At 41.8% G+C, this 19,679-nt stretch overlaps 1 protein-coding gene across 2 annotated transcripts in view; it reads right to left on the bottom strand.

Annotated features, from left to right (window-relative positions):
* cdkal1 (CDK5 regulatory subunit associated protein 1-like 1) overlaps positions 1-19,679 on the bottom strand; it is a 326,254-nt gene that overhangs the window by 211,822 nt on the left and 94,753 nt on the right. For both annotated transcript variants that reach the window (XR_013933115.1, XM_080427624.1), the window contains exon 7: positions 13,322-13,442. Coding sequence is in view for 1 of the 2 variants with exons in the window: in XM_080427624.1 (XP_080283750.1) it covers positions 13,322-13,442 (121 nt within the window). In the remaining variant the exon portion in view is untranslated. The remainder of the gene's footprint in view (positions 1-13,321; positions 13,443-19,679) is intronic.

The raw sequence follows: 19,679 nt of genomic DNA, 5'->3' as shown, positions 1-19,679 counted from the left end.
TAAGCAGATGTCTGATGTGCAGCTTCTTCTGCATCCGTTACTAGCAGACAAAAAGCTGTCACGGTGGCCTTGTTTGTAGATAAGAGAGAACGTCTCCTAAGTGAGAGATCACAGGGTTCGACTCTGCGGCGCGTCCGTAGACGTTCACTGTGTCTTGTTTGATTGTCTCTGAACAAGTTGTTCAACGCCCTACCTGCTGTTCCAGTCACTGTGTGAGCCACCGCGAGGACAGCTCCACTAAATGCCAAACATGTGAATGTACGCCACCAGAGAGATGCGACTCTTTTATAGTGAGCTGGCATTTTGAATTGTTTGAGAGAGGGAGAGAGAGAGAGTGCGCACGTCAGTGGTGGAAAGAGTACTCACATTTGTTACTTAAGTAAAAGTATCAATTCTGCAATGTAGAAATACCCTGTTGCAAGTAAAAGTCCGGAATTCAAAATTTAGTATAAGTACAAAAGTATTGGCATCAAAATGTACTTAAAGTACCAAAAGTTAAAGTACCAAAATGTTTGAAAAGAGCAGATCTACAAGCTCACAACGCGTCGCGATGCGACACATTGTGAGCTTGTAGATTGGCTATTTTCAAATAGCCTATGTATAAAATAGGGCTAAATTGGTTAATGTATGTTTCATAATATAATAATTTATATCTGAAAAGTAACTAGTAATTAAAGTTTTCAAATAATTGTAGAGGAGTAAAAGTACAATATTTGGATCCGAGATGTACTGGAGTAGAAGTAAAAGTACTGGAAATTGGAAATACTCAATAAGTACAAATACCTCAAAATTGTACTTAAGAACAGTACTTAAATAAATGTACTTAATAGTTACTTAGTTACTTTCCACCACTGAGTGTGCGTGTGCGTGCGTGCGAAGGACCTGTCACCACAGGATTAACTGGCTGTTGTTTTGCCGTCTGTGTTTCTGTGGCGGAGTCCTGGATGCTTTTAGTGCTCTGCTCCCTCCAAGTTAAAGTCATGTGAACCTCCAGTAAAAGTGAAGCTTGTTCAAATGGGGTTTTTCCAACAGTCAACACAGACTGCAGGGGTCACAAGTACTGTAGCCCTTTCCAAGCAGGAGGAGCCGAGTGCCAATGTCTAAAATAAGAAGTGCCTTGGCTCCAAACTGGCCTAGTTTTAAAAAAAATAAGCGTGCACGTGCGTGTGATGGGAAGGCCATGCCTGGACCCGAGGAGCAAGACATGGCGATTTGTCTTGAAGTGTTCCCAGCACTACACACAACAGCTATACAGACTACACTACTGAATCAATCACTTCTTATGCACCCCAACACACACACACACACACACACACACACACACAAACACACTGTCTCATTTATACAAACATATCCCCCCACAAACACACAAAAATACACAGTCACTCAGTCACAAACAACACATTCCTCTCATTTTATCTCCAAATGACATGAGTATGAGTTACATACACTCTCACACAAGAATGCATTTTGTATTGAAAATGTATAGCATGTAAGCACATAAACACACATACGGTATGCACACTCGCACACACAAACGCTTTCTAGAAGCCCAAAAGGTTGACGTCAAGCGCAGACCAAACCGTGTTATGGATCATTTCCTCGAAGGTCTCTATCAGCCAACACATCTGACCATTTCATTACTTTCTTCATCTAGAAAGAAATCAATAGAGCTATTAAATTCAGCTTCAAAGCTGACCTGCCCAGACAAAATCCCTGCCATCATCAATAAGGGAATGTGAGGCAAAGAAAGCTAGACAAACGTTACTTAAATATTTATAGACGGAGGGATGATGGTATTTCAAGTAGTGAGTCTCTGAGCCGAAAGTTCAGAAATAGCTCAAAGAATGACAGAAAGTGGAGCCTTCAAAAAGAACACCTTAATGCTCCGAAAAAGATTTTACCGTTCAAAGCTCACTACCTATATTTTTTATTTCAGAAAGTAATGCTATAAGTTTTAAGAAAAAGTTAAAATTGTATTTGTTTACTCAAGAAGTAGTGTAAAAACATATCTTTTTTTTTTTTACATTCAAACAAGTCACCTTACTGCCAACAATGTTTGCAGTTTGCACACTACCACTGTACCTTCCTGCCCCTGCAGCCAACAATGTAATGGAGACAACAATGAGGGAAAAACACACTCATAAAAACAGTGTAAAACCATGCTGTCCCTCCTCTCCACACCCTGGCTGACCCGGTGTATTGTACTGCACTGCTTCTTAACGTGGAGTCCGGTGACACCAAAGTGTCGTTCAGGGGGTTCCACTATATTATTGATAGTTAGGAACCAAATGGACCCTTACGGGGTCTATAACTCAGAGAGAGTACAAATGGACACTGAGGATTTCACAGTGTAGATTGGGTTCAAGGTTCAAGGTTGTATTTTATTGTTACATCTTGTGTACAGGTACATAAGAGTAAAACTTATTTTGGTTTGGCTTCCTTCCTTCTGGGGGTCCCAGAAATTACACAAAAACTGTATGAAATGGCGGTCCGTGGCTTAATGCATTGTCAGTTTGTTGAGTACTAACAATTTGGTTTTGTGCATGAGAAATATGATTGTTTGCTTGGACTTGAAACCTCCTATCGGTACAGACAACAACACCAAGTCATGGTCAGACTGGTTAGACTACCGTTTCAATACCTCCTGTGCTTGTACATTCTGTGAGGTCCAGTCCCAAGTGTTCATTTATGCTTCATCACCTGAAACACAAGCTAAATGTGGTGATGCAGCACATTTTTATGTCGAAGATCATGTATTGTCTTCAGGCAAAAACACACAAACTTTATTTATTCATTTATTTATTCATTGTGTATGTATTTATTCATTCGTTCATGTATTTTATTTTAAGCCTAAGTATTAATTGAAAGCCCAGGCCCAGTGAGAGCAGCTGTAGGGCAGTCAGGACTCTCTGTGGTGTCTGGGACTGTGTGTGTACATCTACACCTCTGCCCCTGGCCTGGCCAGAGATGTGGGACGCACAGGAATGTAAAAGTTTAGCTGTGAACTAACACACTCGTATGTTAAGGTCAGCAGCGGCGCTGATAAGGCTCATTGTGTCTGTGTGGAGCTTAATAGAGAACCCCCGGGAGCCAGACTCAAATCACTCAGGAAACAGAGCCAAGTCACTAGGGGCCTCTTAGCCTCAACACACACACGCACGCACACGCACGCACACACGCACGCACGCAAACATACACACAGAGGTACTGTACTGTATGATAGACCACAGACACATGCAAGCATTCACATATACACAGCAACAGCACTACAACAACCCACTTTTCCCAGTTATTCTGAGACATGTGTGTGTGTGTGTGTGTGCGTGCGTGCATGCATGCATGTGTGCCTGCGGGCGTGCGTGCACAATGCCATAGTCATTATTAGTCATCCTACTAATGGAGGCAGAGAAAATGGTCCGTGGGAAATGGGCCAAGACCCCGCTTCAGTCTTCCACTGTTTATCTCCCTTATAAATATTGTAAGGACCAAAAAGACAGACAGAGAGAAAGATGACGCACACACTTGCTTACTTATGAGCGAGCGCACGCGCGCACGCACACACACACACACACACACACACAAAGAGTCTGGTGGCATTATGTGTCTATCAACACATTAAGCGTATGTTGCTGAAGGTATTAACTGGCCATTTCTGACCATAACAAAGAAAAACTACAAAATAATAAATAAAACTGGAGCCTATTGTAAAGACTGGCATGGCATAATAGCTGCATTAGATTAGCTGGATGCCTTTCAAGTGATAAATGTTAAACATGTTAGCGCTGAGTGTTGTTGGGAGGCCATACACATAAGGAAAATAGATCAGTATGAATGAAAAGGAACCAAACAAAGGAAACAGGAGCATATGAAGGTATTATCTATTCTACAAGGTTAGACAATCAGTATTTACTGGTCAAGTCTACCATAGCAGCCTAAAAGAACTGTTAACTGTCCACTACGACCATGTTGTATCCCCAAACCATTTTCACTATGGCACGTCATTATAGGCAAAAATGTTCAAATTTGTTTTAAAAATAGTAGATGTACAAGTTCACAATGCGTTGTGCCGGGATGCATTTTGAGGAAGTAGATCGGCTATTTTCAGGTGCTTAGGTGGTTTTGACCTAGTAATAACTACAATGTCATTATCACATTTATTCATATATATATTTTTTGTGTGTATACACTATGACTATGTGCAATCTGTGATCTATCTTTCACACTCTGTCTCAGACAACATTGCAGCAGCGGAACAGAACACAACAGCCTGTCTGCAGCAGTGGTTTACAATGTCCCTAAAGCAAGGCTGGAAAGGCTTAACCTCCCTGGTTCCAATGCCTGTCGAGTCCATCCGTCTGTCTGTCTGACTGTCTGCCTGTTTGTTTAGTATGGTCAAGGTTGTTATTAGGTAGTTATCAGTTATGAGCAGAGGATCATTAACACTGGCTTTGGCACAGCAACGATGGCAATGATGACTGCAATGAGTGCTGAAAATGAGTCTCAACTGACAGAGCGAACAGGAGAGCAGGAAGAGACAGATAAATTAAATGAGCTGTGAGAAATTGTGTCAGAGGGGAAAAAAGATTGTTTCTTTTTCAATGGACTGAACACTAATGATAATCGTTCACACACACTTGCTCCCTTATACGTGTAAACACACACACACAAACACTTGATGGCCCATTCTCTGACTGTGGTCGTAAATGCCTTGTTTATGACTATTGCAGCATCACGATTCAACTGACACAATAGGGCTTTTATTGTTGCTGGAAAAACACACACACACACACACACACACACACACACACACACAGTGTGAGAGCGGCTTTTTTACAATCTCTTGTACCCCTAGGCAAAATACACACATGCACACACACACACACACACACACACACACACATACAAACATACACACCAGCTTTCCTAATAGAATCAAGCGCGCTAATGCTGTTATCTGGGATGTATCGGCCGCAAGACAGAGCATTACAAAAAGCACAGTAGAAGTCTTTTTTCCAGCCCACCGCAGAATCCAAAATCAACTCTGGCCTGGAGCTAAATGTGTCTGAGGGATAACATGACTGACCCAGACTACTGTAGTCAGGATTAAACTATTTTTAACCCATTAAAACCGGGAACGCATCTGTGTGTGTAACCACTTTAACCATTACTGTATACTTTGGCTATTTTTGAAAAATCGTGAAAATGTGTGCAAATCTTTGAATATATATATTATTTTTTAAAGCGAACATTTTTAACTGAAATATTTGCTTCTTGAGGGGGGGGGGGGGGTCCCTGGAACAACATATTTTGAGTTGGGGGTCCGCGGCCAAATACATATCATTTTGGGGGTCCTTGACATGAAAAACATAGGTTTTTCATAAAACTGTTAGGATTTAGAAGACATTTTGGGAATCGGCTTCAGGTCTTAACACATTCCCTGCCAGAGGGTTTTTTTTATTTTACTTCCCCCAGTGCCAGTGTTGAATTTTTTTTTACAAAAGAGCAGAGATACAGGATTTTAAAGTAATAAGTTAACCAAGGAGTGAATGGAGCTAGAAATCTTTGGATCGTGATATCTCTGGTTCTGTGTGGATAAATTGAAAAAAAAAAAGACCAAAAAAAAAACGGTTATACTCATGGATGGATTTTTTTGGCAGTAAACGGGTGTATTTTTCATCAACGGTTATACTCGTGATTGGCAGGTAAAGTGTTAATGGGTTAACCACAGGTTTGCAGACAATACATATGAAAGTAAGCCATTCACAACATCAAAATGCATAAGCCGATTAACTTTAGCCAACATAAACTACAGTCGTTGTACAAAGGAGCAGTGAATGACTCGGTCATCGTAAAGGTGAACCACTCTCCGCTGCAGTGGGTGATGTTATAGTCACCGCTTCCAGATGGGGCCCATTAAATATGGAAGATGTTTCACTTATACCATCCCGATTCCAGATTTTCAGTCAAAATGGAGAAACCAGGCAATGTGGCTTTAAATGTAGGCAGGGGGCATGTGAGGACTCTGTGCAAGCTGTGCAGAATTGCTTTATTTTCTAACAGGGATCAAATTAACACAAGGGGAAGCGCCAATCTAATTACAATTTAAGAGGTGTAAATGAAATTAATATGGAACCTAATGGAAGTAATATTGTAAATCAATTTGAAACTTAAATTGAATTTTCATAGGTAGTCCCGGGTGTCGCGCTGGGCCAATCTGTTGTTGGGATTTGGGAGCTGTAGGTATGCTGGTTTAGGCTACGTCCCAGCCTGAGAAAATGGGCTATTAGAGCTCAATTACTGACACCGAAATGAAATCTTTTGTGTGAAATCATGGCTAAGTGGTGTTTGTAAAACGGCATGAGTGTTATAAAGTGAGCGGTCCCCAAAAACATATCGATTGTTTTCCTTTCTTTCTTTCTGAAGAGAGGGTAGGTGTGGGTCAAGTCATGCATGATTTGTACTTTGTTGCATGCCGCTGTCAGGGTAAAAATAGCCGATCTAGACTCTGAGGCCATGTGTGGCCATAATGATCTTATAGTTCTTGAAGAGTGATATAAAAATGTTCAGATGTTAACCCTGCAGCACCGTGTCAATCTGACCTTTTGGTTGGAGCACACACACACACACACACACACACACACACACACACACACACACACACACACACACACACACACACACACACACACACACACACACACACAGTGACAAAGACAGATCGCCAGGAAAGACATTAGACATACAACACACACTAATACACTAAGTCCCATAGCAACACTGTAATACAGCTTAAACATGTTATGATGCAGATGGAGTTCTGAGGAAAGAGCAAGTAGTGTGACATCATGATAATAGCTACGGTAATCATAATTTGTGTGCCTGTGTGTGTGTACTGTGTGTGTGTGTGTGTGTGTGTGTGTGTGTGTGTGTGTGTGTGTGTGTGTGTGTGTGTGTGTGTGTGTGTGTGTGTGTGTGTGTGTGTGTGTGTGTGTGTGTGTGTGTGTGTGTGTGTGCGCTCCAACAAAGGCCTCACTGTGTGATCATCCTTCAAATGTCACCAATGACGCCACTGGGAATATCAATAAGATTCTTCAAAAACTACAAATAGAATGCATATACACACACACACACAGTAGATTGCCTTTATTTAATGTGTCTACATGTGCAGCCCAAAGACGTTTGTCTTACAAGCAAACTGAGTGAAACACATGGCTGTTATCAGTGTGTGAGAATGTGAGTCACTGAGATGCCTGTAATACTATGTGTGATATTCAATGAGATGACCTTGTATCTCTATGGTGTCATTTCTTCTATCCTCATACTTGCGTAATAGACACATAAACACACATACCCACACACACACACACACTCGTGTTGTTTGTGAATGCAGCCCAAAGCTGGTGGTAAACTCCATCAATCTAAATACCGGCATGAGACCGTTAATAATAACAACATAAGGTGCTGTGTCCTGGGAATACTGGATTTAAAATCTAAACGTGTCATGTCTAAACGTTGGTCTGAACTGGTCTCCATGTGGAGCCATGTTAAAACAGTGACAATAGAAGAAAGGACCAGTGGTCACAACACTAACACTTTATACATAATCAAAAAATACTAGGGATGCAACGATATAGAAATTCTTGGCCGATACCGATGTTTAATATAACAATTTAGCCGATAATGATATTTGTTTATTTCGTTTTTGGTGTTATTATTTCCCCCTTTTGTGCCAGAGAAACAAATGAATCTTCCTTATAAGATACAACTGTTCAGAATCAGCAGAAACACAACATAATTGCCCCTCAACTTCAGTAACTTTTTTTTTTCTTTTACATTTTGCCGATTCCGACATTTGCCGATACTGATATGTGGCCGATATATCGGTGCATCCCAAAAAAATAAATTTAAAAGCTCAGAACTCTTTGTGCTTCTAGATGTGTGCCAAATGGAACAAAATGTCAACAACCGATTCACAAGTCAACACAGACCCTGTAAAACCCTGGATCTGCTAAAAGTAGAGTTCCAATTAAAACACAGTAAAGAGTCGAGGGATTCGTTTAAAAAGCCAGGCTGGGCCCTCTCTCCAAAACAACAAGCAGCTCATTTGGATCACATACAGACCCCCTGCTGGTTAAGGGCTGAGAAAGGGCACACACACACACACACACACACACACACACACACACACACACACACACACACACACACACACACACACACACACACACACACACACACACACACACACACACACACACACACACACACACACACACACACACACACACACACACACACAAGCACAAATGCATGCATACAAGTTAGAGGGCAGATTTAACACAACACAGAGAGACACAAACACATTCACACACTGATGACATAGATCTGTCCACTGGGTGACATGAGGGCATAGAAAGGCCAGGAAAGGGTAAACCATAGGAATGAGAGGGGGGGGGGGGGTACCTGAAGTCAGTGTTCAGTGTTCATAACAAACAACAAGTCCAGAGAAAAAGGTCAAAGCAAGTTCAACAGAGCACAACCTCTGCAAAAGGGCACTCAGTGCGTGCGTGCGTGTGTGTGTGTGCGTGCGTGCGTGCGTGCGTGTGCGTGTATACACTACTGTATTAGGGGTGGCGGCGACACAAAAATAAATAATTATTGGTTTAGAAATGATTAAAAAAAGATTTTAAATGACTCATATAAGTAATACACACAATATGAATATTGTATATAATTGTAACTTACACAATATGGTGCTGCTACAATGTTAAGGTGACTCTCCACCAAACAGACTACAACAGACTGGTAGTCTGTTGGCAAAGGTTGGCATTTAGTTCAGCACAAGCAGTCGGCCGATGTGCACATTGTTGTGCTATGCCTTTAGAGCTGGCAGAACCAGCGTTGCCAGGTCTGCTTATTATAAGCGACGTTGGGCTTGTTTTCCTGTAAAGTCGCTTGTAAATATACATAGTTGCAAGTTGCTTTTATTTGGGCTTGTTTCTGAAGTGTAGTTACTTATTTGGGCTGGCTTTCAAGATTCTTTTTTGAAAATAGCTGATATAATAGGGCTCAAGTGGTGAAACTGGTCGCTTATTTTGGGCTTGTTTTTAGACCAGGTCGCTTGTTTTCCTCACAGAATCTGGCAACGGCGGAGCTTTTTCACTGGCACCAAAATAAAATACACATAGCATTCTCCGCCAGCCCAGGGCTAACGACGGGCTCTAGTTAGTCGCGACCAACCGAGCAAGTTCGGTTTCTCATCATCGGGTCGATAGAGGTGCCGACCCGACGGAACAACGCTATCCGACAACAATTTGTCGGGAGCAGGTGCTTTCCAGCGCCTCCCAACGCTGAGTCGGCCCGAAATCAGTGCGCTGGAGATCTGCCTTAACGCGCTCATTCTCTGGCATGGGAAGAGCGTGGAAGGCAAACAACTTGGATACAGAGGTTAGTGGGACTTTGAATCCAAATGGTAACACAGTAATGATCAGGGATAGGGATGGTTAATTTTTATTGATATTGACACCATTTTCGAGAGTGCTTAATGATCCACGTCTATATCAATAGCACTATCAATACTTTTCTATTATTCGGTGGGAAGACGAGATTACGATAAATCCTTAACAGAACTGGTATTGCTTTTATTGCTTAACTGTGAATCTGTGACTGATTGATTTCTGAACAGAATTAAATTTACCTAGCCTTTCAATACATTTTTAATTTGGTCAAACGTGCTAAATATTGAAGAATCGTTTTATGTTTCAATAAGTTGTTTTCACACTGAGTTGTTGGTTAATGTCTGTACTTAATGACACTTTAAGAGATTACAGTTCTTTGATGATGTCATGTCTCGGCAACACTGATCTTTGGCTTATTAGCAGTAAGTACAACTCAAAATAGAATTAAAAACTTTATTAGAAAATGTTTGTGCACCAATGATTTGATTTAAATGACGTGACAGTCAGCTCTCAAGATATGTTACAGGACCCTAGTTTTGATACCAGTATCGATATGCACATCATTTACTGTAGTAATGATATATATTATTTTAGTGGTCCATAAAATTACCTATCCATATCCAGCAGCACCGCTCTGAAAAGACGTGTTACAACTGAGAGGGATCAACGATCCATCTTTAAATGAAAAAACAAAACAAAAAAACAAACATGCATGTATTTAATTTCGCAAATAACTAAATTACAGTTAAACACATTATAACCGTAATTGCACCCGTTCTACCCATTGTCAGTGTACCTGTTGTACCGGTTTGTTTGTATCCCATTTACTGTATGCCCATATACTGTAGTATGCCCATATGGGCATATCCGTCAGATCAGAGGTTCTGGATAACCGGATCTTCCTATTATGTCTATACAGTATGGGTATATCGGTTGGCTCAGCGGTTCTGGACAACTGCCTATCCGACCTACTCACCGGAGGACACCGCACTCTCTCGGGTCTTCCACAATACGCGTGCAGAGTACGGTCAGACATTCTCGAGATACACAAAGGAACGATACGCACACTAACATACCGCAAACGCACAGAGATAACCGTGAACACTCCAAGTGTGCACATTTACATAAGAATGCCCAAACACCCATCCCCATTGTGTTTGTATGTGTGTGTGTGTGTGTGTGTGTGTGTGATACCTCAGTTGAACCATGAACCATAAAGCATTTAGCTGGGATCCCTGCAGACATAAACACACACACACTATATTTCTCATATAGGGCGATTAGATCAAGCGGCGTCTAAGAGGATTTAGTCAGAAATAAAGGTCACTGAGCTCTAAAGACTTGAAACTTCTGTACGAAGAGACATGTGCTTCAAAAGGCCCTCAGAAGCCATATCAGGACCTCTTTTTTCTTTTCAATTATAATTTGTCTCTTTTTCACCGTTTATCCCAATGCAGTCCTAATACCAATTTCCAATTCCCCCTTGTTGTACTGAAGTCCCTTGTCACTGCTGACCCCTACTGGTTGGCTCATAAGGGAAGGTGTAGGCGAACATGTGTCTTCTTCTCTGATACACGTGATGTCGCTAGTATACTTCTTTTCACCTGGTCTTGAGGAGTTTCACCGGAGGTACATAAGGCATGGAGAGGAACATGCTATTCCTCTTGTTTCCACTCCCCTCTTAACCGGCTCCCAGACTACCCTGTATGAGTCGCTAGTGCAGCACTCAGCAGTGCAGCATTGGTTTACCCATGTGCAGTGCCACCCGGACACTCGTTTACATTATTGATTACATTCATGATTCATCGACATTTCACTCAGACTCAAGTCTTTGCTAGGTCAAAATATCGGACACATCCACAAGTACATATACTGTTATACTGTTAGTGTTTTCAACAGGCAGCAGGTAAAAAAGTCCAGACCTCGCCAATTCTTCGCTTGCAATCAATCCTCAAATCTAATCTGTGGACCATTTCAAATAATATGGATTAACTTGGATCAAATATAGTAGACTGAATGCTGCACAAATAGGTTGATTTAGTTTGGATATTACATCCCGTCTGTCCAAATCAATCCAGGCTCAATCCCCTATAGTGTATGATATGATTTGACATACTGTACAGATACACTTTTCAGGCTTTACAATCAAATTCTAGATGTGCGTGTGTTTGTGTGTGTGTGTGTGTGTGTGTGTTTTTTGTTTCACGATTTTTCAAAAGTAGAAGATCTACAAGCTCATAGCGTGGTTCCCTCGGTGCCACGCTATGAGCTTGTATATCTGCTATTTTTGAATAGCCAAAGTATAAAATAATGGTTATCGCTCAAATCTAAAATGACACAGATGCATTCCCGGATTGAACTGGTCAATCTGAGAGTTAAAGGTAGGGTAAGTGATTTTCTTTGGTTAAAATTTGTGTTAAATAGCTCTATATTCTGATAGTACTCATTGCTATAGAGTGTTTGTTCAGTAAAATGAGTCTCCTCGTCTCTCCAGCTCTTTATAAAACAGAAAATGCATTTAAAAAAATAACCACAGTATGAAGTTTCCACACAGATGTCCAATGACCATGGAACCAGCATTGGCTCCACCAGTATTCCTTTCTGTGAGTGAGTTGTTTACCGTACTTAACCACTTAAACTCTATATATATTTCATTGACCGGGGTTCTCCTGGGGGGTTTATTTGGTCCCCTAATTTCTTCCCCTCTAGACCAAATCTCTTCGATAAAAATTGGCAAAGATCACAGCGCGTTGCGTTGTTGTCATAGGCGAACATTGGGCTATAATGTTGGCCTATCATTATGGCATGCCCAGAATTGGGACAATAAGGTTTGTGTGGTTAATGGCTCCTGCAGACTTGGTGGTTCAGCCTTGTCATTAACAGAGCTTGAGGAGACACAGACGGCTGATTGATGGATTGTCATCAATGGAAGCAGTGGAATTAGTGTTTGTCATAACCTTTTTTAACTAGCCCACTGAGATCACATGTCCCAGGTCAGCACCACAGACACACGTCACACACACACACACACACACACACACAGATCTGTAAACAACATAAAATAAGCACATAAAAAGGTGGTGTGTGTGTGTGTGTGTGTGTGTGTGTGTGTGTGTGTGTGTGTGTGTGTGTGTGTGTGTGTGTGTGTGTGTGTGTGTGTGTGTGTGTGTGTGTGTGTGTGTGTGTGTGTGTGTGTGTGGGGTGTGTGTGTGTGTGTGTGTGTGTGTGTGTGTGTGTGTGTGTGTGTGTGTACATCAACAGTCTCTCTCGTTTACTATGTTTCTTTATATGTCTGTCTACCAGGCTAGCTAGATAACCCTGGTGGTCTCTCCGTATTTCTCTCTGTTATGAAATGTTGATGCTCAGGGTGACTGGGCGGTGGGCATAAGGAAGGTGATACAGAGATGAAACCTGTTCACAACTATTAACATTCACACAACAAATAGGTTTCATTTGGAAACACTTTAGATTGAATATTTGCACACAGATACACACAAGCTCATGAACACAAAAGTGTATACCACAGACAAGAGAATCACAAACACAAAGCAAACCATGTGAAATTGATACAATCAGAGGTGCAAGGAGGTTCTGATTTGTGGAAGCAGAGCAAGGACACGGACACGCACACACGCAAGCACATACACACACACAAGCCATCACCACTGTCATCTAAGATGACAGCAGGGAAGCAGTGAAAAAATTAAATTCATAGGTTCAGTTGAATATTTTATGAGTTGTGTGTATCCATGCGTGCATCTGCACGTGCATGTGTGAGAGTGAGAGTGAGAGTGAGAGTGTGAGTGTGTGTGTGTGTGTGTGTGTGTGTGTGTGTGTGTGTGTGTGTGTGTGTGTTGTACCCAGTGTTGATGGAGATAATTTCTATGAGTGGGTTCTTTCGGATTTTGGGCAGGTCTAATCTGGCCCCTCCAAGCCTTTTGCCTCCATCTTTCTTCTGACTCAAGAGACGAACTGAGTGACCTGCAAAAAAGACACACACACACAGACCATTACATGTAAAATAAAAAAATGTAAAACAATCTTAATAAATGCATCAAAACAAGAACTTAGCAATACAGCTTTTGTTTTTATTTGTCTACACGCCAGGCACTTCAGTTGAATGTACTTTATCAGAGTGGTGTTGGGTTTGAAGGACTTTGCCCTCAGGGGCCTTAATGATCTCTCAGCAGGACCAATGATCTCAGGAGATCTTTCACACAAGAAAGACACAGATGGAGAGAGGGAGACAGAGACAGAGACAGAGAAGTAAAGGGCGGAACTCACTGTGGGTCTGCTCTCTCTTTGTCATAAACGTGGGGAAGCAGCATTTTGTTTTTATGCACCACATATCTGGAACAAACTCCCAGAAAACTGCAGGTCTGCTGCCAAAGACCTTTCTGTTTGCCGCTGCCTTTGATCGAGTTATTTAAAATGTTTCTCTTTTCTCCTCTGCACTGTAACTGTATCTATTATTTTTTACTTATTTTGTTTGATGGATCCTAATGTCATGTTATTATTGTGTTTCCTTTGCTTGATGCTCTGTGTAAACAACACTGAATTGCCTTGTTGTTGAAATGTGCTTCAAAATAAAATTGCCTTGCCTTGCCTTATCAAACACACAATACCCAGATACTGTCATCTAAATCCTCAGTGTTAATTTATCCATTTGTATTTATAGTTTATATCTCTCAGAGAGTGTACAAACGTAACCAAATGGACCAGCCACACGGTTCCATTTGATTCCATTAGTACCCAAATGGGTCAAGCTCTTCATGGATCTAAAATGACCCGAACCCTAACAGATCAGGTCTTGGAATAATTCCCACGAAATGCCACAAGTCATTCTACCGGTAGATGACATAATGGAAGATAGCAGCTACATACGATACAATGCGTGACAACGGGAAGAAGGGTCTTTTGGTTCAGGCGGAAACCTACTCTGTCCACCACAAGCCTCAAGGTCTCGCTGTGCACCTCTCCTCTGCTCTGATTCATCTCCCTGGAGCAGCTCAACAGGCTCAAGCCAAGTTTAGGCTGGTCCGGTGCATCTCAGGTAGGGGTGTGCAAAATGACGATAAAGATCGGTGAACGATTCCCATGTCTACACAATATGCCTTTTCAGAGAGATCGTATAGATCGTGATACAGCGAGTGTACATTCTATGAGTCGCAGTTCTATACCTTAATTTATACTGCTATAGTACGGCGGTGTCATTCACCAAAAAGAACAGATCTACAAGCTAACAACATGTCGCGGCTTGATGTGTTGTTAGCTTGAAGATCTATTATTTTTGCTCACGCATGCTGCCACGGCCCCGCCACCTTTTAGCAAGCTGTTCTTTGCAGCGCGCGGCGCACGCAGTAGCGACTGTACAGACAGACACACACACGGGGAGTTACATCGGTCTTGTTGCAGCTTTGTTGCAACAACAATGTGCGAAGGTTGCTCGACATAACGTTCGACCAAACGTGGGTGAAACAGCGACCTACCTCGCGTATCGATCAAAAATAGGATAGGATACTGTCAGATGTTCTGTCTGAAGCAGTCAAAAGAGAACGTTACAATACTAACTCACCATTGAGCAGCCTACACTGAATGTCACATGATAGAACAGCAAGATAAAAACGAATAGATTATCTATCTATCTATCCATCCATCTATCAGCAGCATAAAAATACATAGATTATCTATCTATCAGCAGCATAAAAATAATAGATTATCTATCTATCTATCTATCAGCATCATAAGAACGAATAGATTATCTATCTATCTATCTATCAGCATCATAAGAACGAATAGATTATCTATCCATCAGCATCATAAGAACAAATAGATTATATATCTCTCTATCTATCAGCAGCATAAAAACAAATAGATTATCTATCTATCTATCTATCAGCAAAATAAAAAATAAAAACAAATATATATAAGTATATGATTTAAAAATAATCATTAATAATAATATAATATAATTAATCATCAAATATCGTATTAATTAATAATCATAATAAAATTAATAATCATAGTGAAATAAAAAAAATCCAAAATATTTACATTAAAAAGTATTGTGATTCTGGCTGAAAATCTCAGGAACAGGACTGGTACAGTATGTGTAGAAGGAAGGCACTGGAGCAAACTTGGACAATTAAAGCCTTTTTATTCACAAGGTGCAGGCAAACAGAGTGACAACGTTTCGATGTCAATACATCTTCGTCAGTGCCTGCACCGTGTGTTTAAAAAGGCTTTAGTTGTCCGAGTTGGCTCCAGTGCCTTCCTTCTACATATTCTACTGTATGTGTAGGAGCAGTGGCTTGGAAGGCAGATAAGTACATCCATCTGTTGAGTCTGATGTTAGGCTCCTAAGGAGAGTGGCAGACTGGGGATATTGAAGCACTGCTAGAGGAGATGAGTGTGGCTAAACTAAAGACATTAATAGGCCTTACTAGCTGTGTGTGATATGGAGGGATATGGAGCACCCACTGGCATAACAACCCAAATAAAAAATATGACTTTAAATCTATTATCAGGAACTTCATAGCGTAGATCAGGGCATTGAAACCGGTGGAAGGAAAGGCAAGATAGCGACATCTGTGAGTGATAGGAAAATGTGCATTCCAAAAATAAAACTGTTTCATTACTTCTTACACTAGTACTGCACTGTGACCAAACCCCTAAATCTACTTCTGTTCCGCTTCGAAGGATGGTGATGTGCGGCGGTCCGTCCGTCAGTCTGTCTGTCTGTCCGTCCACCACTTCTCAACCAGAATATCTTGAAGACTACTGTACTGGCTGGATTGCCATGGAATTTACTGTGCACTTTCATGCTCCCATTCATTTTGGTGATCTCATGGGCTTTCCGCTAACACCACCCGTAGGCCAAACTTTCCACTTGCACACACAATATTTCAAAATTGAAGGGGTAGATTGCCATGAAACTTGCTGAGCACATTTTGTGCTCCCTGGGGTATGAACTTTAACCATTTGAATGATCCCATGACCTTTCCTCAAGATCCAAACGTCAGGCCAAAATGACTGAATCAAGGAACTTAAAAACTGTCTGGGGTGTTCAAAAATGCCCAAGTACACGTTAAAATTACCCCAAACATGTTTGAAAACGAAATATCCCTTTATGGCTTTTACGCAAAATAAAGTGTAGACTACCAATTGAAATAAATGCATCTACTGTTCTCTCTCTTTCCCTCCCTATCTCCTCACCACTTGTCTCCGTGCAAAGAAAACAGGCACTTACCCAATGAAATAGATTTCTTTTTTTTAACCTCAATACGGAGCAGAAATGCCATGTACCATGTTAAACATGAGTGTTATTGTGTTGGATTTGGATGGACTTTGATTGAAGCGGGTGGACCAGGTGGCCATGCTGCTGGTCAAAGTTCACGTCTTCCTTCCTTCCCAATATATATCCTCGTATCCAAGAGACATCTATGACATCTTGACAGATCAACTTAAAAATCATATGCTCACTCTCAGTTAGGGTACTTTTAAACCACTTATTAAAGCATGATGGATGGCGCGCTGTGCGTCGGAAGCACTGAATTTCATGGTGAACTGTTGCAGCATTGAGCGTTACACTGTCTAAATAATAAGTATCATATCTATATATATATATATATATATATCTGTGCTGTCACTGACGCCGGCAGTTAGACATATAAAACGCAATAACTGTTTTACACTTCTCTAGCAATAAGATAGCAATGCGCCGGACCACACCTCATTTTAAGACCAACACACCCATTGACACTAGATGGGTGCATTTGGTATACAACGTGGGCGCTGGACATTAAAATGACAACTGCGTCAGTTGAAAATTTTTAGTTTTTGTAGGTTTTGTTAGAATATCACTGATAAGGGAAGCAAAGTAAAATATCATCCAGTTTGGTTTGTTCAGGATTTTCTACTCAAGATAAAAACTTGGATGAAAGCCAAGCACTAGCCAATAGGTTGTGATGTCAAAGCTTGTGTGTGTGTGTGTGTGTGTGTGTGTGTGTGTGTGTGTGTGTTTGTGTGAATGAATTACTTAGAATACACTTGTTGGCCCCCTTCATCCTACCGTTAATTCATTCATCCCTCCGCCCACACACACCCACCACTTGCCAGCTAAAAGCTACAGTGTGTGTGTGTGTGTGTGTGTGTGTGTGTGTGTGTGTGTGTGTGTGTGTTAGATGGAGCCGCTCAGGGGTGGAATTGTCTTCCTGTTTTTCATCCCTTTTTACACTAGTCCCCTGGGAGGGCGGGCTCAGGGCAGGAAGGAAGGGCTATCGATTGGTAGATAAAAATGACAATCTGCCCCCGAAGGAGGACAAAGAGCCAATCGGCGAAGCGTGACCGGTCGTAATATCCCAGGTACAAGCGGGGAAAATGAGAAAACTTCCCTCATGGAAAACAACTGGGATTTGGCAGTCGGATTTCATCTAGCCTCGCTATCGTCCAATCCGTCCCGACACTGGCCAAGGAATGTAATGGAAAAACCGAATGGGATTTAGCACTATACTCATCCTTCCTTTCATCCGTCTGTCTATCTATTCATCCATCCCTCCCTCTGTTTATCCTTCATTCAATCCATCCATCCATCCCTCCACAGGTGTCTCTCTCACAAACAGTGTAAACACCTTACATGAGAATGGAAGGAATGAAGGAAAGAGGTACAAAGCTGAGATGAGTAAATAAAAATGAGAAAGAACAAGTTAAAGAAGTCAACAATCACACTGGGGATATAAAACCTATGAACAACTTATCCAAACTAAGTGCCAACTAGAAGGAGATATATGCTATGATAGTTACAAACCAGTAATCGTCCATTTGGTTCCTAACTATCAATCATTTAGCTGGGGACCTCCTTGAGGACCCCTGGGGGTTCCTGGGGCCCACTTTGAGAACCAGTAGTCATTTCATTGTAGTGTAGTTGTTGTTTTTTTTACATCAATGTGGTGAGATATTATTTCCAGATATTTTCCCAATATGTTTTTTCTTATCCCACTACATCCATTCTTACATAAACTGTGCAAAAACACTGTGAGCATGATTGTCAAGTCAAGAAATAATCTCAGTACCAGCATGGAGTCACTGCAGGAGCGCCTCCACATCTAAATTCCATATCAACATCATGAATGTGTAAGGTAGGTGTGTGTGTGTCTGTGTGTCTGTCTGTGTGTGACTGTGTGTGTCTGTGTGTATCTGTGTGTGTCTGTGTGCGTGTGTGCGTGTGTGCGTGCGTGCGTGCGTGCGTGCGTGCGTGCGTGCGTGCGTGCGTGCGTGCGTGCGTGCGTATGTGTGTGTGTGTGTGTAAACACTGTGACTGCTGGAAGCAAAACAGAGGAAGGCTTTCAGTCCTGCTATGACTATTTGTCATCATAATTACACAGTTTACAGGAAGTGACCGCTGAGGAGGCAATGGTCACACATGCACACAAACATGTATCTCATTTTCTTGTTGCAGACCACCCTTCTCTCCGCCCTCCTCTTTTTTGTTCTCATCTCTCCCTCTTCCCCCCTTTTGTTCTCCTGTCGTCTATTAATGGGAGCGGACATAAATCCTTCCTTCCACTCGTAATGGCATGATATTATAACATCACCTATAGTCCTATACTACAGAAGGGGAGAGAGGAGAGAGGAGAGGGGGGAGTGTGTTGAATCAAGGGTAATGCAGACAGACAGAAAGACTGTTTTTTTACAATTTTTTGTCATTATGCCAATTGATTCCTCCCCACACACATTTCTGTGTTGCCACTGCTGTTGTATCCTACTGACTCATCTGGCAGTGAGGAGACCCCACCGGGAGGACGTAGGGCCTTCGTCCTACTCCTCCCGCGCAACACTCCCTGTTGACAGGTGCCGCCCATAGGAGTACATGCAATGACCAATATCACCCTCCTCCCCGCCCGGCTTCCCTCCCCCCAACACGGACCAATTGTGTTCGCATAGACGCTCCACAAAGCCGGTTGCACCACGGTGGATTCGAACCCACAACCTCCGTGGTGGTGGGCAGGGACTTCACCACCCGAACGCCCCCCAGAGATCTGTTAAACAAGTGATTACTGAAGCCTCTATTGGACAAAGTATTGACTTGATATAAAGGATGGCTACATGGAAAGAGGAAGGGGACAGGGAGATAAAAAGATGACATATTGACCTGTGTCTGATGTCTCATCATAACTTATGTCTCCTGTCCCCCTGCTCTCATAAAGAACCTGCCCAGGG

Source organism: Gymnoscopelus braueri (assembly GCF_963280865.1).
Source record: "Gymnoscopelus braueri genome assembly, chromosome: 4".
NCBI classification, from domain to species: domain Eukaryota; kingdom Metazoa; phylum Chordata; class Actinopteri; order Myctophiformes; family Myctophidae; genus Gymnoscopelus; species Gymnoscopelus braueri.
Note: the sequence above shows the minus strand (reverse complement) of the source record. Positions and strands in the feature narration are given on the sequence as shown.